Source organism: Sus scrofa, chromosome 15 (assembly GCF_000003025.6).
Source record: "Sus scrofa isolate TJ Tabasco breed Duroc chromosome 15, Sscrofa11.1, whole genome shotgun sequence".
In the NCBI taxonomy this organism is placed as follows: domain Eukaryota; kingdom Metazoa; phylum Chordata; class Mammalia; order Artiodactyla; family Suidae; genus Sus; species Sus scrofa.
In genome coordinates, this window is record NC_010457.5 from 108966106 (window position 1) to 108989224 (window position 23119).

The 23119-nt window shown below is 48.0% G+C and overlaps 1 protein-coding gene across 4 annotated transcripts in view; it reads left to right on the forward strand.

The window, feature by feature from the left end:
- The window catches only part of NRP2 (neuropilin 2), a 118071-nt gene continuing 103092 nt past the window's right edge, over positions 8141-23119 (forward strand). For 2 of the 4 annotated variants that reach the window (XM_021076239.1, XM_021076240.1), the window contains exon 1: positions 8598-9603. In XM_021076239.1, the coding sequence (XP_020931898.1) occupies positions 9531-9603 (73 nt within the window). In that variant the 5' untranslated portion in view covers positions 8598-9530. Of the gene's footprint in view, positions 9604-23119 lie in introns of all 4 variants that reach the window. The other 2 variants (XM_021076242.1, XM_021076241.1) reach the window with 2 other exon arrangements.

Below are 23119 nucleotides of genomic sequence, written 5' to 3' on the forward strand. Positions count from 1 at the left end.
ACACATCTATCATCTTACATTGTTAACCCAATTATTAATGTTATTAGACTGACTTGCCCTGGAACACAGCTTGCCCCCAAAGTGCAACTTTTCCATTTTCCAGGGGCTAGGGGAGCTCAGGATAGAGAAGATGAGGACAGTGATAATACTGTCAGTTGGGTATAGCAACAGGAAAACACACTTCCAAAAGTGTTGAAAGGTCAAAAATTACATTTCCTTCTTCTAAATTATGATCAAATCAAATGGGAAATCAAATGGGAAGTGTTTTTACATCCTAGATCCTAGCCAAATTCTAACAAAGAGACAAACTTGCTTTGTAATTTAACTTTAGGGGACTTGTTTAAAGGGAAGCAAATTGCTTCTGGTCAGGGAGGTTTTGTTTGACCAAGTTTCCAGCCTGACTTTTAAAACTTGTTAGAAGCTAAACTCCAAGATTCCATGTCAAAGAAAAAGAGAATGAAAGAGAGAGGGTTGGAGAGAGCGTCTGACTTTAGGCCACAGACTAAATCCCAAATTCTGCCCAATGACCACTTTTGAAATAACTCATGTTGCAACTTATCCCACTTCATCAAAACCCTAGTGCCCACTTGAGAAAACCCAGCTTCATCTGGCAGGGGGATAAGGGGTTCCTCATGGCAAGTGCACCTCAGGCTTTTGCTTAATAACCTCACCAAGCCCAAAGTGCCCTCTGCCCATCCTGGGTCTTCAGTAAATCCACGAGGCTACCATAAGTGAGGAGTGATTGAGAGCAAACGCCTTTGATCCTAAGACAAAAGTTTCCCCTGGATTTTGAAGACTGACATTGGATATAGAGTTTGGGACAGCCTGGGAATATTGGGTCTTCTGAATGAGACTTAGAAAATAATAAATACAGGATGCCAGGCACTCCACGTTTTATCCAGTGACCCGAGACCACGGTTTCCTCAAGTTTTTGTTGCCTATTTTAAGATTGGGGAGCGAAGTTTGGACTAGAAAGAGAAAAGACTAAACGAAAAGTGATCGTATTTATTGTGCTCTAGAAGCAATTTTCCATTTCATATTATCCCAGCATAAATGTTGCCCCTGCATTCCATTCACAATGAAAAACATCAGGTTACAGAACTCCCAAGAGGGCTGGTTTCTGCCTAATGTACGGGGGGGTGGGGGGGGAAACCTACAAAACATTAAAGCAGTAGCCAGGAGCTTTAATGAAGTTAACCTGCTGAAACCAGGGGAGGTTTGCCTGAACTACACCTGAAAGCACTTTGATGATGGCATCAGCTTCAAAAGAAACGTGGTCCCTCATTTCTGAGCTCTGCTGCGTTGAGAAATAGAATTGCACCTTTATGTTCAGGCTAATTTTGCTGCCTTGCTGAGGGCTGAAAGCATTGTTAAGCATTCTGAGGCTGTAAAGGAAGGGGGGTGTCTCTTCCCATCCCCTCCTCCCAACATCACGAGCCCAAATGGACAGAGGGTGCTCTGAACCCTTCAGTTTGGAACAGGTCTGAGAATGTAAAGTCCAGCATGATAAATGCCTTCCGGTTCAGAAAAAAAGATAACCTCCCACTTTCCACTAATATTGCACCAATTCAGGTTCTACAGGTTTGTTTAAAAAAAAAAAAAAAAAAAAAAAGCCAATTCAAACAATCGCTAGGCTTTGTAAATTTCCCCGCTCTTAACACATAAACTACCCTTAGCTTTTTAAGACTACAACTTCCTTCTCCATTTCCTTTTATTTTGCCGTGTTTTGCTTGTGTTTATTCCTGCTTTCTTTTTCATTTTTCTCTTCTGCGGCTCTCTCTCCTGAATGCCTTTCCTTTCACATCTCTTCCTGCTGGATTTTAGTGCTGTATTTGCTCCTGTTGTTTCCTTTTCTGGTCACAGCTGCCCCCTAATGGTTTTCAAGATCATTACTGCTAAAAGGCTAGGGGTGAGAGACAGGGAGGGGGAAAGGGCTGGAGAAGGGAAGCTGGGAAAGAATATAAAATGTGTTCTTGCTGTTAACTTGGAACATAGTTTGAGTATCTCTGGAAGAATAGCCCCAACATGTATCAGTGGGGAGGAAAAACTGGAGAGGTGAACTGCAGAACTGGGAGACAGGGTGGGAAGAAATTTTAAGTTTTCATTGACTACCTTTTGCTTAAAATTTTTTTGAATGATGTACAGGTACTACTTAGTCTCTTTTTTTAATTTAGAGAATAAATAGAATCCAAGTCTGGAGATGGAAAAGGAGACAGCCTCGGCACGGTCCCTGAAGAAAACATCATTCCAAGCCCCCACCCCCATCAGGGATCTCATCCAGAAGCTGAGGGGGTGATTGGCAGCTTAGTAAACGGTGTAGGAGTGAATATGAAGAAAAAGAGTGGGAACTAATGACTGTGGTGGGTGTGAATTAACCCACCCTGGAGTATCCTCAATAGTAAAAGGTCAGCTCCCTGACTCTTGCCTTTCCATCACGACTTTCATGCTCAAATTAGCAGCTATTGCCATCATCATGTAACAATCACCTGACATGTAAATGTCTAATTAAAGCACCATAAGTCGCAGGTGACAAATCTGAAAACAGCAATAACCAAAAAGAAAAACCTTACAAATGCACGGGGGGTTGGGAGGGTGTGTGTATGCGTGTGAAGGGAGGCAAAGTAATGCCCACATATGTCTGGAAAATGCACGTTTCCAAGAATTTTAGTCTCAGAATTTAGTGAGAGGATGCGCATCTTCAGCCCAAAATAAGATCTTCCTGAAGGAGAAAAAAAATTCAAATCATAACCCTAAAATTTCCCATCACATCCCCATTAAAGGCTGTGAAGTTACAAATAAGTTCTTGGCCTTTGTGACTGTCAAGGTGAATCTGTATATATATATTATGGGCTAGGAAAAGTCTTTGTCCAAAAATCCAAAAAACATCTCTTCTGAAAGCCCTGCCAAGATGTTTCACAAACTCGCGATTACTCACTCTTCGAGAAAAGGTACTCGATGTAAAGATTATGAAAATAGAATATACAGTTAAGCCCCATCCATGCGTTTACATCCTCTTAAAGGACAAATGGTTATCAATTTCAATTATGGAGGGCAGCTACGAAATTGGGACTAAAGCTAGTTTTAAATGTATGAATGAGGATGAAGTCAGGGAAGACCCCTAACCAAAATGCAAAACTGAAAAGGGGTAGAAATCATTCAAAGCAACCTCTTCATTCTACATGTGATGAAACCCGTCCCAAATTGCTTATTAGACTTTTCAAGGGCACCTGAGGGTAGTGGAGACCTACGAGCCATCTGCCCTGACCTCAGGTTTCTGCTGCCCCAGCCTGCTTCTCTAACTGAGGGCTGGAGCTGAGGCCAAGAGCATTGAGCATCGTAATGTCCCTGAGTCCTGGCAAGGGCTCCAGAAAAACCATCCAAGCAAGCAGAGAAGGGGCCCAGGATGCTAGACAATAATACAAACCAGCCCTTCTCTTCCCCACCAAGTAGATACCAAACATTGTCAGATGATGCCTCTGCTGATACTGGGTTCCCTTTGGGGTGAATGAGTGAGGTAGCCTCAGAGCCAAACAAGGGAGTGAATTTCTAGGGCTTCTATGGGGAATCGCCAAGCACTGGTCTTTTGATTATGTACACCAGAGCTGTCCAAGATGTCCAGTAGCCCTTAAACTTATGTGGAATCTTTTTTTTTTTTTGAGAGGCTAGGAAATTAAATTTTAAATTGTATTTAATTTTTTATTATGACCAAATACGATGGAAAATTCAGTCACACTAGGCATATTTCAGATGCCCAATAAGCACATGAAGATACCTCCTTCATTGCAGAAAGTGCTACTGGAGAACGCTGCTTTCAAGTAAAGGGTAACAGGGTCCTTTAGGAAGCACTGATGCCTCAAATGTATCACAATGAGTGTATCGGAGGGAGAGCTGCCTTACTCTTAACCTGAATAATGCAGTAGGAGCAATATGACCTGTCCAGTTTTCTTTGCTAAGGATTCCAGGGATGTTTGAATGCATTTTGCATGTTTCACTCATTCTTTTCTGGCTCTTTTTTTCATTCATAAGCCTCATCTCCCACGATCTAGTGTCTATGTCTGAGAAAGAGATGAGAGACACACACAGTTTCAAGTGAAGGAGATTTCAATACTTCATGGAAATCTGTGAGGATTCTGGGAACCCACCAAAAACAATATCAAATAGAAACTATGAGGCGGTGTCCCAGTGTATTGGGTAAAAGAAAAAGGTGGATCATTTAAAGAGTGAGTGGGAAAAAAAAACCCTCTTGACCAAAAACCTGGACTTCAGTTTCAAACAAAAGAGAGAAGAAAAAATGAAGACCTATTACATTTTAACTGAAGCTTCGCCTCTGAGACAGATGCAGCTAAACATTAACTAGGGCACTGTAGCGAATTACAGATTAAGATGCAATTATGTCTCCTATCTCCCCCTTTCAGGGTGAGAGCCTGTGGATGTCAGGGCTCAGATGAGGGGACGCACCATGTGACAGGTGGCATCTTTTGTGAAAGCATGAAACTTCTGGAGCTCTAAGAGCCTGTGTTCCCAGGAGGCAAGACCCACATATCTTACTTGCGTGCACACCTCCTGCGTAGTCATGCTTCTGTGAGCATTTAATAAGCACAATGCGCTGAACACAGATGGAAAACCATACCTGAGACAAACCTCCAGTTAACAACCAATGGTTGAGTGGGTGGGTGGTGAAAGGGCTGGATCCAGCTCCATAAACCCCATCAGCTGGCACTTTGAACATGCTTTTGCAATCCTGCACGCATGAGGTGAGGTTCTCAAAATATCGGTCCAGAGTCCTTCAGTGGAGGTACTTATATCCAAGGCTGTGTGTAAATATAATATCTCAGAACAGAGATTTCCAGTCACTGGCCTTTTGGGCATTGGCATCAGAATCACCTAAAGGTGCATTAAACAATGCAAATTCTTGGGAGTTTCTATCATGGCTCAGTGGTTAATGAACCCAACTAGCATCCATGAGGACGTGGGTTTGATTCCTGGCCCCTTCAGTGGGTTAAGGATCTGGTGTTGCCATGAGCTATTGGGTAGGTCGTAGATGTGGCTCGGATTCTGCGTTGCTGTGACTGCAGCTATGGCTCTGGCATAGGCCGGTGGCTACAGCTCCAATTGGACCCCTAGCCTGGGAACCTCCAAGACAAAAAAAAAAAAAAAATTACAAATCTTAATATGAGAAAAAGGATGTATATTGGGTCACTTTGCTATGTAGTAGAAATTGATGGAACATTGTAAATCAGCTATAATTTTAATTTTTTAATTAAAAAATACAAATTCTTAGACCCAAGGAATCTGATCTGCAGGAGGACGGTGCCCAGGGATCTGAATTTTCAACACTTGCCTGAGGTGATTCTGATGCATCCGGAGGTGGAAACACCCATCAAGGGTGTGGCTAGGTTACAGCTTTCTGTTAGCATTTTTTTACAAACCTGTTTTATGTTCCCCACATCCCTGCCTGTCAAAGGAATGGAATGTAGGATGGGATTATCTACTATTATTTCACAATTAAGGATAATGATGTAAAACATCCTATGTGACTCAGTGATGCCGCCTGGAATCTCGACTTCACTAGTTAGCTGTCTCACCCGTTTTCTCTAGTCAGTTGGGTGTTTCTGTTGACAATCTCATTGTTTCTGTCAATACTACTACCTTTGGTAGGCTGGCTTCTCTCTAGGTCAAGGATGTGGACTGACATAATAATGAAAAATACAGTGGAAGTCTCCTCACCCCTGCATCTCTGGTTGAAACCGAAGCAAACCAACTGCAGCCAACCCCCTGAGATTCCAGTCTAGACAAAAAAACGAACTGGCAGGTCCGAGCCAGTCCCAGTCTGGAGAATTTACCTAAAGATTCATTTTCCATCAGGCACAGGTGGGATTTGTGTTTAGTTCCCAAGAGTCCTTGGAAATCCAGGATTAAAGCAATTCTAAGTCCTCCCTGGGTCCGTGGGCTCTTCTTCAGAGGGGGCTGGGGGACAGCCACTCTCACTTTGAATCTTCCCTGCTTTGCTAAAGGTCTGTGAGCCCCTGGAAGGAAAAGCACCACCAGAAATGCCACTGAAGATAGTTACCATTATTTATTGAGTGCTGCCCCCTAGAGGATTAAAAGTGCTCTGGCCGCTGCGAATCCCCGGGGCTCTGAACCAAGGACCCCTTTTCCACCCAACTGCAGGAAGTCAGGACTTCACTCAAGAGAACAGATGGGAAGTCTTGCAACAGTTGTACTGAGAACTGCCAGGAAGTAATTCAGCTCCTTCTTAATGACACCTCTGAAAACTTAAAACCCACAATGCTAGGAATAAGGTCCTGGAACAGAACACTGAAACAGACCCTCTCCCTTCAGGACCGAAAGACCCACAGAATAGCCTGACGGGGACCCTCAACACTGAGACCCCAAGAACGGAAGTCCAGAGTTTCATTCTTATGGTTTCCCCATGGGCTTCAGTTGACTTTTGCTTTCTCTCCTCCCTTCACCTAAACTCCAGCTATAATGTTCTCAGAAACAGAATTCTTCCATGTTGGGCAATTGCTAGATTGGTTTGGCAGGGCTGGTGAGTGGTGCAGGGAAGTGATACTAAATGACTCTCCTCATTCAGCCTCTGTCACTGAAGATAATGCTCTTTGTCCTTAGGTTAGTACCTTGGCAATTATAGAAGCTGAGCTCTTCAATTAAGGCTCAAAATCCAGGCTGTCTCTTTACACCATTAAAATTTGGGGAGTAGGAGGTCCTTCTTTACAAATGGCATTTTTGTTGCTGTTGTTGTTTCTGTCTTTTTTAGATCCACACCCGAGGCATATGGAGGGTCCCAGACTAGGGGTCCAATCGGAGCTATAGCCACAGGCCTATGCCACAGCCACAGCAACTCAGGATCTGAGCCACGTCTGTGACCTACACCACAGCTCACGGCAATGCCTGATCCTTTACCCAGTGATCAAGGCCAGGGATCCAACCCGTGTCCTCATGGGTACCAGTCCGGTTCCTTAACCGCTGAGCCATGATGGGAACTCCGCAATTGACATTTAAACAGGAAAAAAGTAGAGAAGAAATTTTTTAACAATGTGGATGTGCTTTCAAGTCCAGGAAGGAAGGAGGAAAAAAAGGGGTGGAGAGAGAGAGAAAAGAAAGAAAGAAAGAAAGAAAGAAAGAAAGAAAGAAAGAAAGAAAGAAAGAAAGAAAGAAAGAAAGAAAGAAAGAAATGGAAGGTAATCTTTAGACCAGCCAGGGGATATGCTCACTGGAAGAACTCTCCAGGCCTCGGTTAAATGCCCTTTCAAACCAGGCATCTAAGATTAACAGTGCGATAGGCAGCCTGTGGATTTACACGGCACTGTAAAATCCTTCCATGGCTTGGCTCAACTATTTGCAAATCACTTCTGATTCAATTTTGTTTTGGTTATCTCAGTGTAAATAACAGTTAAGTGGGAGTTACAGATTTTTCAAACACTAAAAGTGATAAACAAAGCTAATGGCAAGTCCAGATAAGGAGGAAAACCACCCAGAAGAATCCACAAGTACAAGCAGAGAAATAAATGGGATAGTCAGATGTGTGTGTTTCTTGTCACTGAAACTTTATTTTTCTTAATCTGCCGAGTGGCAGAAAAGGTATACGCAGAGTGTTATTTAGACTGTTCCTGTAAGAGTCTTTATGACAATGCAATAATAGGTGCCTAGTGAAGCAAGACAGTTTGGAACCCACAAAGCCATCCTCAGAAACAAAGATACAAGTGTTTTCCCAACTGTTAGCTCGCAGCTCCCTCTAAACAGTTTTCACGCCTCCATTTAAAAATAGTTGGCATAATGCTGTTTTGTTTCTCTCGGCGTGGTGACCACATTTCCATGGGGAAAATGTGATTAGAAGTAGTTACAGTAGCAGTTTGAGAAGCCTTCGTGTGCCTGGACTTTTCTGGAGGGTTGGGGGAATCCAATGTAATTACCTGCAAATTTTCTTTGAAGAAAGTCTTTCCCCTTCTTTTGATGGTTACAAGTTAGGAGCCCAGGGAAAACTCAATCTTCCCCCAGAAAAGAAAGCAGTATGTCTGGGACACCAGGAAGGCACCGAGTAGTAAAACGCAGGTTGTGTTTGGGGTTTTATTCAGCCGGGGCTGACCGTATGTGTCGCCGCCACGCACTGCTGCCTGTGCGAACGCATGGCTGAGCTGCCGCCTGGCTCTCTCCCTACTTCAAACACCGTTCGCCACCCAACTCCTCTGGCAACGCCATTGCGCGTGGCACTGTGTTGGATTCTACGTGTGTGGCACCGGAGTCAGGGAATCGGGGGAGAAAAAGAATTTCCTCCGTTTCCCGCGGAGTCTCCCTCGGGCGGGGGCGAAGCCGCCAAGGGCAGTGCGCCCTGGCGGTACCCGGGGGCGCTCCTTCTCTGCAGCTTTACGCACGGGCGGCGCTGCGCAGCCAGGCACAGTGGTGCCCGGGGTGGGCGGGAGGTGCCAGGTGGCCAAGGGGCCGTAGGGTGGGAGCTGCCTTAACTTTGATCCGGCCGCGGAGGGGGTGGGGGGAAGCCGCCGCCGCCGCCCCGCCCGAGCTGGGTGCCGCGGCTCTCGGCTCTGCGCCGCGCGTCTCCGCGGCTGCCTCTTTAATCAGGAACACAGAAGGGGCGGGCCCTGAGCCGGCGCGTAATCGGATAGCTCTGCCGCGGCTCTGACATCCACATGCTGCTCGGCCTGAAAAGGCAGGGGGGAGCCGGAGGGGAAGCAGAGAACGCGAGCGAGGCACCAGCCCGCAGCCCGCCCCCAGCACATCCTCAGACGCGCAGACACTGGGCAAGGCGCTGGGCGAGGTGGAGGTGAGGGCGGGCGCGAGCGAACTCGGAGAGGGGCTCGCTCACTCCCAGGCGATCCCAGCCGCCGCCGCACCAGCAGCAGCAACAGCAGCCGCCGCCGCCGCCGCAGCTTCCTTCCTCAGACTCCCCTCGTGAGGCTGGCCGAGCGGGTGTAGCCGTTAGGGAAGGCTCCCGCTAGGGGAACGCAACGAGGGCAAGAACTGGGCGGCCGCCTCCCACTCGGGCCGTCCGGCGGTCGGTGCCTCCGCCCGCGTGTCGGTCCCGGGTGCCGGGGGATGTGTGTCAGTTTACGCCTCTGAGATCGCACAGCTGCCTGGGGGCCGTGTGATGCCCAAGGCAAGTCTTGGCTTTTATTTTTATTATTTTTGTCTTGTTTTACCCTTGGCTTACGGGAAATATTCGTGATGTTGTAGGATAAAGGAAATGATACTTTGAGGAACTGGAGAGGACATAGATGCGTTTTGTTTTTAGGAGAGGAAACGCGTCCTCTCTTCTTGGCTTGCTCCCTCTTTGCTGACTTCAGGAGCGACCCTCCTTCCTCCTGGTGAGGTGGGGACCCAGCAAGAAGAAAGGTGAAGACCGGCCGCCAAGAGCCAGGAGGGAAACACTGACCAGTAGAAACCTTTGCAGAGGACACTGCAAGGAAGAACACAAGAGAGAGAAAAACACAAAAGACTTCTAATTGTGCAAGAAAGCTACCAAAACAGCTCTGGAGAAAGCCTCCTTCTCCAACATGGATATGTTTCCTCTCACCTGGATTTTCTTAGCTCTCTACTTTTCAGGACTCCAAGTGACAGGCCAACCAGGTAAGCCCCTGAACGGTTTTTTTTTTTTTTTCCCCAATCTATTTCAGCATGCCTTTACCTTTAAAAGCAACTGCTAATGCAGGGGGCCACACGCAATAGCATAGAAGGAGGATGCTCGATACTGAATTATTTAGAGAGAGATCCCTCCCTACACCACCACCAGCAGCAGCACCACCACCAGCACCACCACGGCTAAAACTCAACTTTTCTCTCCTGCTAGGAGTGTGTGAGTGTGAGTGTGTGTGTGTGTGTGTGTTTTGAAACATAGACAGAATTTGGCGGTGTTCAGATGTCACATATGGACTGAATCAAAGGTTTAAAAATACTACAAAGCCTTTGCATTACAGTTTTGGGGAATTTTTTTTCCCGTCTTGAAGCAGAACACATCTCCCATGAGTTTCTTCAACCTAGCCAGCAAAATATAAATCATTTGCATTCTCTCCACTTAGCTACACTCATTGAGCAATGCTAACTGAAGGGCCTGGGAAGTACAAGAGTCTAGTTTGGGTTTTCCAATGCTGTAGATTCTTTGAGGAATGTGTGGGTGAGCTCAGAATTGTTGGGCTCAGGCTGATGGAGTAACTTGCCTAGCGGCTGAGCTAGGGGCTTGGGGCTGGGTGCTGCTGGCAATCGAGGTGGTTGGCTGTCCAGCTCTCTTTCCTGCATCCATGTGTTTTCTGGGGAAGTAAATCATATGTTCTTTTAAAAAAATTATTAGATAAAACAAACTGTGTGGCTCTCAAAGGTCTCTCACTCTTGTGAAGTGGTTAGAAACTTTGGAGTGGAATTTGTTCTCAACCACTGCCAAAAAGGGTGTGTGGACAGACTGCAGAGATAAGCATTGCAAGGCCCAGAACAGTCTGGGGCCAGAATTTGTGGAGGGAAACCTGGCTAGGGGTACATTCTCAGAGAAGGGCTCTCTGGTTCCAGGGACTCCAGTGGGGCTTAATCTTGCTTCCCTACCCTATTCTCCAGGGTCACCCTCTCTCCCCTCTGACAGCAGTGGCTGGCTTCTGACAAAACTCAGAAACTGCTACAGGTGATGGAGAATGGGAAAGCCATCCCTGGAGGCACCAGGGACAAGAGCAAGAGAGAAGACAAGCCTTCCTGAAGTGCTTTTACCCGGAGGCACTTCTAAGGCTGCCTGGGCAGTGGGAGGACTAAGCCCTTGCAGCCTCCCCAGCCCTCTTTCATCACAGCCATGCGAGTGGATCCTGTGGGAGCCTGGGACTCTAGTTCTCACTCCTCAACACATGAACACACACCACTTGAATCTTAGGTGTTTATTTGAGGGGAAGGAAGATTCAGGAATGCCCTTGCTATCCAAATCCACAAGGGTGCTCCTTCTTCTCTGCCATAACTGATCTTCAGGGCAGCTGCAAATCTTATCAAAGAGATGGGCGCAGGTCCCACTTGGGGAGATTTACTGTGGCTCCCCATTCCCTGTGGCCTTAATTCTAAGTTCCCAGCTTGAAGCGAAATTAAATTACCTCCCACAGACCTGAAAGCTGCATAAATTATGTATGTTTGTGTGATCCGCTGTGTGTGTGTGTGTGTGTGTGTGTGTGTGTGCGCGCGCGCGCGCGCGCTCAGAATGCCCACGGTACATTATGTATTCAGGCACGGACTCCGGTAGGCCCTGGCGCGGGAGCGCGCGCACACTGGCTCACACACCGGCACACAAACAGACACAGAGACACACACATGCGCGCGCGCGCGCGCGCGCACACACACACACACACACACACATACATAACTTCAGGTTCTGTGAGATGTGCTGAACGGGAGGGATCGTGAAGACTCAGGGGCCATCTCCTACCCCAGATGTTCGCACAGCTGTCCCTGAGCTCTGCGCGGAGTGTGTACGTGTGTGCGCGACACCCGCTCAGACCCACTCCCGCTCTGCCACCTGCCTCCCGCGCTCTCTGCAGAGCCCCCTCCCACCCCAGCCCAGGGCCGCGCTGCGTCACTTCTAGAGAAGCCCAGAGGCGCGGACCGCGGGTCAGGTCACCTTCTACGAGGCCTCAGGCAGCCTCGGACCCAGGGTGGGACCTACTGGTGGGAAGCGGATCTGGGACCCGCCAGCTGGGGGATATTCTCCAGTCCCGGAAAGGCGATCGCAAGCCGCTGGCCGCTCGAGCTTTTCCGTCGGAGCTGTTGACTCGCACCGGGGGAGCTGGCAGCCGGTGGCAAAGGGCGAGGCCCAGCTAGACCTCTGACTCACCGGGTGCGCGCCGGCCGGGAGGGGGCCGAGCCCAGCTTGAGGCGGCGACGGAAACCCATTCCCAGAAGGAGTGGGAGTAGGGGGAGGGAGGGCGAAAGGTGCAAGCCTGGGAGCAACTGTGCAAATAACGTCGTGGCCACCGCGCGCGGCCACTCGTACTGGCAGGCGTCTGGGAGGCCGCGTGGGCATTGCTCACCAGGCACCCCCAATCCTCGCCACACCAGCTGCCTTTCGGGACAGCAGCGTCGCCGCCAGCCTGTCTCCCTCCCTCCCCGGCTTAGGGACTCCGGGCCGCTCGGCGGGCAGCGCCCCATCCTGCCTCCCGCGCACCACTCTGAGCTGCATTCCCTCTGACGCCCTGGGAGAGCGGCTGTGAGCGGCTGAGGCTGGGTCTGGCGGAGCTGGGAGTCCGAGCGCTGGCTAAGCTGAGTGACGGGAAGCCAGGGTGGGATTCCGTGTGGAGGTTGGAAAGGAGGAAAGGAGGCAGCTTGAGCCGCGGGAATGCGCGCAACTTGCGCCGCCTCTAGTGTGGCTGCGCGCGGGGCGCCCGCCAGTGCGCGCGAACAGGTGAAGAGCACGCGATGCGCGGGCATCCACGTGGTGGGGACGTGGTGGCCCCGCAGCCCATCCCCATCCCTACCCCCACCCCCACCCCGCGCCGTCTCTAACGCCGCATCGATTTGTTTGGGCTACGCAGCACAAACAGAGCCGAGCGATCCATAAACATTCTATTAGGCAAAAAATATTCCCAGCGAAAGCAAAACCGAAGCTCAAGCCTGAGCTAAGTGGCCGCCTCCAACTCCTCTAGCCTTGTCCCCTCCTCCTCCGGACTAAGGACACCCCCAGGGAGAAGCTTGCGGCATTTCCTCCACTCTGCCCTTTGCCAGAAAGTTAAGTCGCCGCTGCGGTTCTTTGCTTGGGAGAAACCTCTGCAGTCGCCGGAGAGTTCCGCCTCCCCTCCCCCGCCACCTCGGTCTTTGCCTTTCCACTTGAGAAAAAGAAATATTCACGGCCAATGCTTCATTTTCATTGATTGATTTCTTTTTAATATCAACAGAAGTTAATGGAGGCGAGGCGAGCAGTGATTAAACGTCTGCCCCAGCCCTTCGCCTCTGGCGAGCGCACCGCGGTTCTCCCACCTGGTCCCTGGCGCCCGGTGGCTGGGTGGGGAGCACCCGCAGAGCTAACGTCAAGGGCTGGCCGGGAGGGTGGTGGTGGAACGAACCGGTCACCCCTCCAGGAACCATGGGGGGCAAGGGGGTGGGAATCAGCTTTTCGGGCCAAACTTAGGCTATCCGGCTCAACCGTGTGGCCACTTCTGCGGCTCCCTTGAATTTCTCTGGAACAGGAGGGGCTCGGCGCTCTGTGCTCGCGGCTCGCCTCCCTCCGCCTCCCTTCGTTTGGATTTCAGACGGAGGAGAGCCCCCTGGCGCTAGACATTCCCGGTCAGCGCCTGGCCACGAAACTCCCTTTTGCCGGACTTCATCGTGGTCCGCGAGGGACTGGGTTTGGCTCAGGAGAACATTCAGGCCCTCTGACAATAGGTTTCTTCAGATAGTGACAACTCCCAGCCCTGACTTTCCCCCACCTCCGGGACACACATCGCTTGGGGCCAACAGAACCTACACCCTGTAACCAACAACAACCCACCCTTCGTCCCTTGTCTGGAGAGCTTTGATCTGTGCCTGGGTTTTAACACCATTGCCATGGACACTGGCAGACGCAGTCAATACTACCTTCCGTTCTGGACTGGATGATCAGATAAGAGCTGTAAATTGGCTGTGGGAGACAGATCTGGGTTCAGACCTGAAAAAGAAGCAAAGATGGTCTAGGGGTCTGATCAGAGTTTGAAGAGGGTGTTCTTTTTTAGTCTGCCTCTCCCAGATTGTGGGATGGAGGTGGGCAGGCATAACATTTGCAAAATAGAACAATAAACTTCTGGGTTCTGCACAGTCTGCTCTAGGCCCTGGAGACTGCTCTTGTGCTGGCATTCAATGAGTACCCAGTCAACTTTACCCCATAAGCAGCCACTGGACCAACTGAAGCTAGTGCCAATTGCCAACAGAACACAGAGTGCAAAACAGTGAAAACAGGAGAGCTCCCCATGAGGGCTCCAGGGCAAGCTCCTTCTTGTTCAGGTTGTGCCTAGCAGCATTGTGAATGCCCAGGCAGTGCTGCAGGTCTGGACTTCTGTGTCATGCTGTGGAGCCTTCAGATTAAGTCACAGAGCACCCAACTGGCAAAATGAAATGTTGGAAGGCAGCAGTGACTAGAACCCCAAGCTATCCAGACTGGACTGCTGCTGTCCACCAAATGTCTCTCATCTCCTACTATTGCCTATATCGTTCACATTTTGCACCGGAAAGGCCAGTTATCTTCATGCTGTAGACAAGGCTAGGAGTCCCAATACCAATTTGTATGCAATGAGGCATGAAAGCAAGTAAAGTTGGGGACAGGCCCCTGAGGGATCAGTGGGGAGAGACACCATGGACTGCTCGATGCTTCTGAGGACCCTGCCTGGTGTTTTTCATTTCACTCAACTGCTCATTAAAGCAGCCAAGAGCGTGAGCTGACCTTGGGTGACTCAAGTGTAAGATAGTTCTGAGGTGACAGAATTCAGCGCCAGGTTCATTGATGAAGTATTTTCAGAATATATTCCCAGAAGGTCCAGTTTGGAAAGACTTTAGGAAATAGAGATGAGACTTTCCTTTTTTAAAAGATGGAGCAGAAGCAGAGTACCTTTTTAATTTCTGGCACTGATGAGAAAAAATACTTGAAAAGTGACATCTGGGCAGGAGTTCGTAGTATCATTAACATATTTGAGGTATTTTATCATCTGAACATCAGTTGCCACTGGATAATCTTTGCGACACCCTCCTTGCGTGGTAGCCTTACGTTTGATCCCCAGAAGTTAGTCTTGGTACTCCTCCTTCCAGGTAAGGAATTCACTTTTTTTTCTTAATTAACCCATTCCTGGAAGATATGGCAGAAGTTTGTCCTGGAGAGCCTACAGCCTTTTTCAAAGGTTTATCTGCCTTGATGAGAAATAGCTGAAAGGCTTAATGGTCTCATTACCTAACAGGATTCAGTGGGGTTGGATTCCAGGACACAGTGGCCTTGTAGCACGGCTGGCCCTCCAGGAGAAGGCATCTTCTAAAGGTTTAGGAAGCTGTCAAGTTTAGATAACGCTGAGCTCCGATCCTGTGGGACCTTGGTTGTATTAATAAGGAGAAATTAATTTTTAACCACTGGGAACATTGCCAAATTATGTGACCTTTGGCAGACCAGCTGTGCTATAAAAATAAATCCCCCATTTCTGAAAATGCTGCCCCAATCCAGTAGAACAATAACAACGTGGCATTTAGGATGGGGAAGAATAGGATTGAGGAGACAGGAGAGGAATGGGAGCTGCCAAGAATAAAAACTCTCCGACTTGTGACACATGGTTTTAAGACTTGAGGCTCCTGTTTTCCCTCTCTCTCTCTCTCTCTCTCTCTCACACACACACACACACACACACACCCTCCTCCTGAACACACACCCTGGTTTCCTGGACACAGCAAAGAGGGCCAGGATGACAGGGATCCCAGAGCCTGTGTGCTGGGGGTGGAGAAGGTGTTAAATACTTCCAGCCCACTCACACCCTAGCCTCAAACACATCTCTCATTGTTCACACACAGATTCCTGGCACGGGGAGAGAAAAACGGGGTTTTCAAACAGGCCAAACATTTGTCTTTCCCGAAATGCCACGAAATAAGTTTGTCACTGAAAAGTTTGGGGCAGACCTTCATTGGACTTCCCAGCTTCCAAAACATTGGATGGAGCCAGACTGCCTGGTTTAAAATCCAGCTCTGTGATCCTCAGAACCTAGCCTCTCTGTACCGCAGTGTCCTTATCTGTGAAATGTGCTTGATCACAATCGCTGCTTCCTAGGGTGGTTGGGCGACGTCAGATTGCGTACAGTGCTGTTTAGTGCGTATTCAGCTGCCTATTCGGAAGTCATTTAATCTTCCAAACAGTTTCAGTGGGGTTAACAGTATCTGGTGATCATAGAAAGATAGAAAGCACAGGAACACCCTTGTGGTAAGTGTCTGTTACTTTTATGAGGGTTTTTTTTTTTCCAGTAAGTAAATAATTACTCATTCTCAGCTCTTACCCCACTAAACCTTTGTCTAGTTTTATAAGCATCAGATTATCGCTCAGCCCACTGTTCTTCAGAGACGACTTCTCTGCTGGAGTCTCATCTTAGATCTACAGCTCCTTTTTGCATTTTTTTCTCACCTTAGTCTTCTACTCTCAGTGTTCTCGCCTCTGCTGTTTTTTTTTTTTTCATCTCTCTCCTTTTCTTTCCTTTTCTCCTCTTCCATCCTGCATCCCTGAAAGTGTGCTCGGCAGGGGGCACTGCGTGAAAGGGGCTTCCTGAATGTGTGATAACTTCCACGCTGGCGTTGAGGCCCCCTCAGCGGCTGAACTCAAAAAAAGTCATCATAAAAGACAAAATAGCTTTTACCCAGCAAGCCTCTTAATAATCCCATTTCCCTTTGGGTCTTCATAAAAGAGTCATGATCTAATCCAGGAAAAAAAAGGGAGGGGGCCGGGGATAACAAAGGGAACGTGTGCAGTGGATGGGGCTGCTGGCCAGCTGAATGCACCCGGCCAGTGATACCCTGCTCGCCGCCTCTCGAGATCCTGTGATAGCCAGCGATCCGGGTTCTGGCCAGTCTTTCGGCAAAGAAGATAAAGGGAATTGCAAATGACTGGACCAAGTGGCGATAATCATTGTTTTGATAGAGGGCAAAAATAAAACAGATGTGTCTAAAAGGCACATTGGGGGTCAGGGGGGAGGAAGCTGGGGAGAGATGGGTAGAGAGAAGTGAATCAAAACCCAGCAAGAGATAATCCTTTACTGGTGAGCAGTTTAGGGATGAAGTAATTGTCTGCATCTTCCTGGTGCTACTGAAAACAAATATCTAGAACTTGCCTTTGGGAGGGTGGGAAGATAGAACAGGGGCAGGGACAAGAAAACCCCACAGATACATTAATTTGGCCATTATTAGAATTAAGATGTTATATCCTTTGAACCTCATCCTTATTACTGGAGGTTATTGTGTCCTGCTAGACGTAGTTCATACTAGCTCTCCCTTGACCCCTGGTTGGGTGTTATTATCCCAGAAAATTTCTCTTAAAACCCTCACTTCGGCAATAAGAAACATTTGCGTTTAAGAGTAGCCATGGATTGGGAAGGAAGGGAAGTAGCTGGATAAGCAGAACAATTTGTGATAAGGCTTGCTTTCTTAGAATTTGTGATCCCTACTGATACTTCTGATGTTCTCCTAGTCAGTAATTAACTCATGAATTCATCAAGGCTCACTGAGTCCAACTTTGGGGTTTGATCCCATAAGGTTGGCCAAAGATGAATCAGCGGGTCCAGCAGAAGGGCTAAGCCTCACTCACACCTTAGAAGATGCTGAAGAACTTCAGCCCCACAGGTTGGGAATGATCACTCCTGGAGAGGGAGTCTTGGGGCGGGGCGGAGGGGTGGTGGCCTGGGAGCCCGGACAGAAAGGATAGATAGGATTTAGAGCTGGAAAAGGCACTCCAGGGGAAGGGGAAATGGGAGCAGAGAAATGACACTGGGTTTGTTTAAGAAATACTCAGAAGCTGCAGTTTAGATGGTGTAGAGGCAAATAATTGCAAATAAAACATTGGAAATCAGAGCTTGGGCCAAATGCAAGGCCCAAATTGCTAGGCCAAGGGGTTTGGATTTCATTTCCTAACCAATGGGGAGCCATGAACGTTTCAACAGAAGCCTTCAGTTAATCAAAATAAATGAAAAAAATTATATTACCTTTTGGAGAGACCTTAAAATTATTCTTCTTCTATTTCCTTCCCCAAATGTCTGTTGAAATGGTCAGGAATTGTAATCCCAGATCTCTCATCAATGGCATCAAAATTGCATTTGCAATGAGGGCTTGGAAAGAGTGGACATAAATATAAACTAATGATATTATATTGGCTGCCCTATTGGAATTGCATTTGTTTATGATATAAGATGACAAATAACGAGGTTACCACAGGTGGCATGATTCGAAGTCAGGGGACATAATCACATCAAACTTACATTTTAATGATTAAATGAAGGTTCCTTTTTAGAATCCAGATTGAGGGGAAGAGATTTTCCAAAGGCCCTATTTCCAGACTCAATCTCCAGCTCCCTCCTGGGTGAATTCATCGGAGGTGTTTTAGAAGAGGGAGTTTGTTTGCCTCGTTCCTCACCCCTTTTTTCCACGCTCCTGTGCTGGCTTCCTCTCCCACTCCCTGCTTCCCTCCTTCCTGCCCTCCCAGAGGGTTCTTTTATTCAGATTTTGAGCTTTATCATTGCAAAAGTTCACGGGGATTTTCATTTGCTGTGCCTTCAGGAGTGTATCACTCACTGCCACCCAGCCCCATAAATTGAATAGATTGCCTCCCTTCCCAGTTGCCTTAGGAAGTGGTCAAACAGCCGCATTCCTGGGCTGATGGATTGGCTCATTTCTTCCCAGCTTAGGCCAAGATACAGATTTTATGAGACTGTCTTGTGACAGGCTGAAGTCGCTTTGAATAAAACAAAATCCAGCCTCAGCTCACAGAAATCACTTTTTTAAAAAAGCAGCTTATCCAGGGTTAGTGAGCAAAATTTGGTTCAAATCCTGAGCCAAGACCTAGATGACTTAAGTGAGAAATCGGAAGAAACTCTTTTTGGGTCTTCCTTTTCATGCAGCACTGCTGTTGAGATGCTCGCACACAGAACTGTGTACCCCTAATATTTAGAAACATGCAGCCACAGATTCAGTGAAGAAATTCACATCAGTAGAACTAACGTGCTTGAAAGAGGCATTTGAACGGTCCATAATGCAAGACAGAAATGTCCATCTGAGGAATCCTGGAGTTTTGTTTCAGGTTTGCCAAGGTGAAAGAGGAGGTAACACCTTGCATAAATATCTTATTGTCTAGAAGAGTAAAGAATCCCTTAAATCTGGGGTTAATTCATGAGTTATAGGGTCTTTTCCCCTCCTCGTTTGAATTTTGGAACTGGAACGGACCTTCAGAACCCCTGCCCTCCTTTTATAGATGAGACAACAAAGGATCAGGGTTGTTTACTAACTTACCCGAGGTCACACAGCTGGCCAGGGGGGGAAACCATACTTGAATACAAGGCTTCTTACTACTTAAGTGGCAAGGGACAACCCCCTCTCTTTTTAAGTCAGAAAAAGAGCTTCTTTGCTACTAATAATTAAATAAAAACCGTGCTGTGGAAATAGGAACAGGATGGGATTGTGCTGTGAATAAAGGACAAATTATAAAGTAAATAAAGTGTATTATTTGGGGGGGAAATGAGACCGCTTTTCTCCACCAAGTGCCCTCGGGTGTATATATGAAATTGGTGTCTCCTAATCCTCCTACTCTTTCTCTTTTCCATGGCATTTTAAAGTAGCAAGGGAACTGAGCCCTAGTGCAGTAGGTTTCAAGCCCTGTTCCAGGAAGCCCCGCTGTTCTTACAGGAGGGGAGGGACTTCAAGGCGGGACGCTGCACTGGTTCTGGTCACCCTTCATCCCACACCCAAGAAGAGCTCCACTTTGAGCTGCTTTACCCACTGGGGTTCTGGCTAGAATTTTGATCAAGGAAAAAACAAATACATCTTAAAAAGAACTTTGAAAACTCCACACAATTCACTCCCCTCACTGAACTACAGTTTAGGAAGCTGAGACCCAGGAAGGTCCCAGGGAGTTAAGGATCCAGGTGCTCTCTCCCCTTTTCTTGCTAATGCCAGCACCCCCCCACAACCCAGAGCCCCCCACCCTGGGAATCTATCCCCCTTACCCCAGACTCACCTTTGACAACAACCTGACTCTCCAATCTGATGTCCAACCAGCCTGTGTTCCCCTGTTTTTGCCAAGAAGCTTTTTCCTTCAGTTCAGCTAAACCAGGTGATCTGATTGTTCTTCTGGGGTGGCACAGCCTGCAGTCTCTTGCCAATGTCACCTGGCCATCATTATCTGACTATTTAAAAGGTCTGGCCATAATGTGTTCCTTTAAAATAAATCCAGTTGAGGTGTTCCCATTGTGGCTCAGCGGAAACAAATCTGACTAGCATCCTTGAGAACCCAGGTTTGATCCCTGGCCTCGCTCAGTGGGTTAAGGATCCAATGTTGCCGTGAGCTGTGGTGTAGGTAGCAGACATGGCTCAGATCATGCGTTCCTGTGGCTGTGGTGTAGGCCGGCAGCTACAGCTCTGATTGGACTCCTAGCCTGGGAACCTCCATGTGCCGAAGGTGTGGCCCTAAAAAGACAAACATAAATAAATAAATCCAGTTGAATTTCCTTAGGAGACAGACCAGATTTTTTAAAAAGATCTTCTTCTACTCCTTCATAAAGACCTCCAAAACAGCGAATATTGTCAAGGAACCAATGCTTCGTCTTAAATTGTGTCCTATAGAAGGATGAGTTCCTTCTGAAGCTGGCAGAGTGCTTAGAATTGTAAGTGGGTGGGTACGAAATGCCTTTACCTGGCCCAGGGCCAGGTTACCCCTTGGCAGCATCAGATGGTACTTAGGTCCGTAGCAAGCAGATGGTACTTAGGTCCTGAGAAAAACAGAGAGAGAAACAGAAAGATATGAAGGTCAGAAATAATCTGACCTTTTGTATGTCAAATAAAAACACCTAAATAGTCATTAGTCATTTAGGGGGGAGGGGAACAGAACTTTGTGACTTAAGAACTTAGTATCCCCTTGATTTCAAATTACGTCAAAAGGTGTCACTTGACTCCTTTCATCCGTGGGCCCTCGAGGTTCTTGATCTGGCCAGACCTGGCCCCTCGCCTAGGCTTCCCTCCCAGATGTAGGAGAAAACCGCCTCGGAACCATCCAGGCCTGGGTTTGCCCACTTCTCTTTGGGAAATGAATTTGCCCCAGGTGGAAGGTATTCACAAAATAGTTGCAGAAAGAAGTCCCTTGTCAACGTGCCAAACTGGCTCAGTAGCTGAAACTTCCCTTCTGTATGTGGAGATTAGCCTAAAGGGGTTTGCCCTTGAGTTCAACTCCTTCTCAGCTGGGCTGGACTCCTCTGCAACAGGACAGAGAGCATTTATGCTGTTCCTCTTGGAACACGACAGAGACCACCGCAGCCCTGGATGGACTGGCTCTTTAGAAGACAGCCTAGCTCGTTTCTAGTGGGGGGCTTGTTAGTATTTAAGAAATGAAGGGTCCTCAAACCTGGAAGTGAAAGCTCAGTTATCAAGAGGAGGTGTAGAAGGATTAAGTATGTTTTCTTTACAATTTTTACTGATGATAGATTTCAAGAATTCAGTTCTCTCCAAGAAAAACAGAGATGGAAACTCTAGTATGTATCTTGGTGGGTGGATGTCTGTGCAAATGATGTATAGTATGTTATGAGAGGGTGTGAAAGTGTGTACAGGACTGAAGTGTGAATTTCTGATAAGTATGTTCCATCTCTATGTTTGTGTGTGTGTTTCTGAGTGTGAGCGCCGTCCAAACAAGAATGTGAATTTATAAATGTTTGGATACAGAAAAGGTTAACTACACGCACACAAAGCAGGTGTTTTAATGAGTTCTTAAATATTGCAATAAGTGCCTTGATTTTCTTCAGATAAAAAAAGGGCAGGAAGAAAGAAATGGGTTACTCCTTTGTCCTTTGGCGAAGTAAGTTTTAACAGCCGCAAAGGCAGACTATCAGCTATGGGATATATATAGCTTAAAAAAATTTTTTTTTTTTTTAAGTGGGGAAATGATTACTCCTGGTGTGGTTGAGAAATGAAACCTTCCTATGAGGAAGTTTCCTGTCTTTGCTGCTGCTGACGTGTGCCTGGTCCAGTTAGTAAACATTTAAACTTGGCGGGCGGGGGCGGGGGTGCCAGGCAGGGGATTGAGAGAAAGAAGTTCTTTCAAGAGTAAGTGGAGGTAAGCAGGGAAGGGATGAGAAAGGGGGCAGTGGCTTTGGATGACATGGTTACAGAGCAGGAGCTCAGCTCAGATGGCTTCTGCCGAGTTCCAAGGTGAAAAAGTGTGGTTTGGGGTGAGTTGGTGGCGGGGCTGCATTTTCATCAGAACCACTGTCAGAGCTGCTGTACCCAGGAGAACATTTCCCCTCCTGCACCTTGGTACGAGCAGCTGGTGATCTAAGCCCCCACCTTCTCAGAGGGCCACGCTCAGCCCTGTTTCCCATGCGGGAGCCAGGACCAAAACAAGCCCCAGATGGACTGGATGATGTTGGGTGCCCAGCATGGCGGGGTGGGGTGGATCCGGAGAGGCTGCAGGATTGGCTGCAGAGGAACCGGACCTCACTGCTGGCCTCATCTCCGTCTGGGAGGGAAGGCTGGGCCCATTGTCCTCCCGGGCTGGGGAGGGTGCAGGGTCATTAGTTAGAGGATGATGTGGTCTCTTCGAGCAGAGGAAATGGCCTGCTTTTGTTTTCCACCCAGTAGGAAATGGAACCTGAATCCATTAGATTCTGGGCAGTTCAACACGGCACAGTTTGAGCTCTTGGAGGCACGATGCCTAAAAGGCTACTTGTGTGGATTTGTGTATCCCAACCACCATTGTGCAGCATGCCCGTCTTTTATGCATTTAAAACCTGTCAAGCTGGTAATCTAAAGCAGAGGTCTGGAAGACAGTAATGCCAGCAGACATGGGGAATAGGAGAGTGCACCTGTAGAGTTAAAAAATGCATGACCCTTTCCCTCAAAGAGTGAACACAGGAGAAAGCCCCTTCCTGTAGGGTAGCCGCTGAGCCGAATGCATAATTCACGGGCCCGTGCTGCTCCATGCAGATGGCGATATTAAATCGTGATTGATGCTAAGAGAGGCGCACATCTTAGGAAGGTCTCCAAGAGGCTTCTGAATATTTCCAGGTCTCTTGTGCCTTCCTATCTTCTGTTCTACTGTGGTATTAAGCAACACCCCCCCCCCATTTCCCGGGAACCCCTTCTGGGGATGACAGAACTTCACTCCCAAATACAGGAGATGCTTCAAATGTCATTGCCCACCTTTGCTGCCTTTGAAGATCGCCCCCTTCCCTCCTGGCGCACAGGAAGCTGTTTACCTCCAGCTGGGCGCTGCTGGGGGGTGGGGGGGTGGCGGGGAGGTGGGGCAGCTACCGGCCTGCAGCTGCCTTTCCAATGACTGGTCGCCGCTGGACAAAGCAGCAGCACACTCTGGTGGTGGTGACCAGGCAGGAGGGACAGCGGGCAGAAAGCTCGGAGAAAACACAGGCATCCCCTCAGCACAAAGCACTTT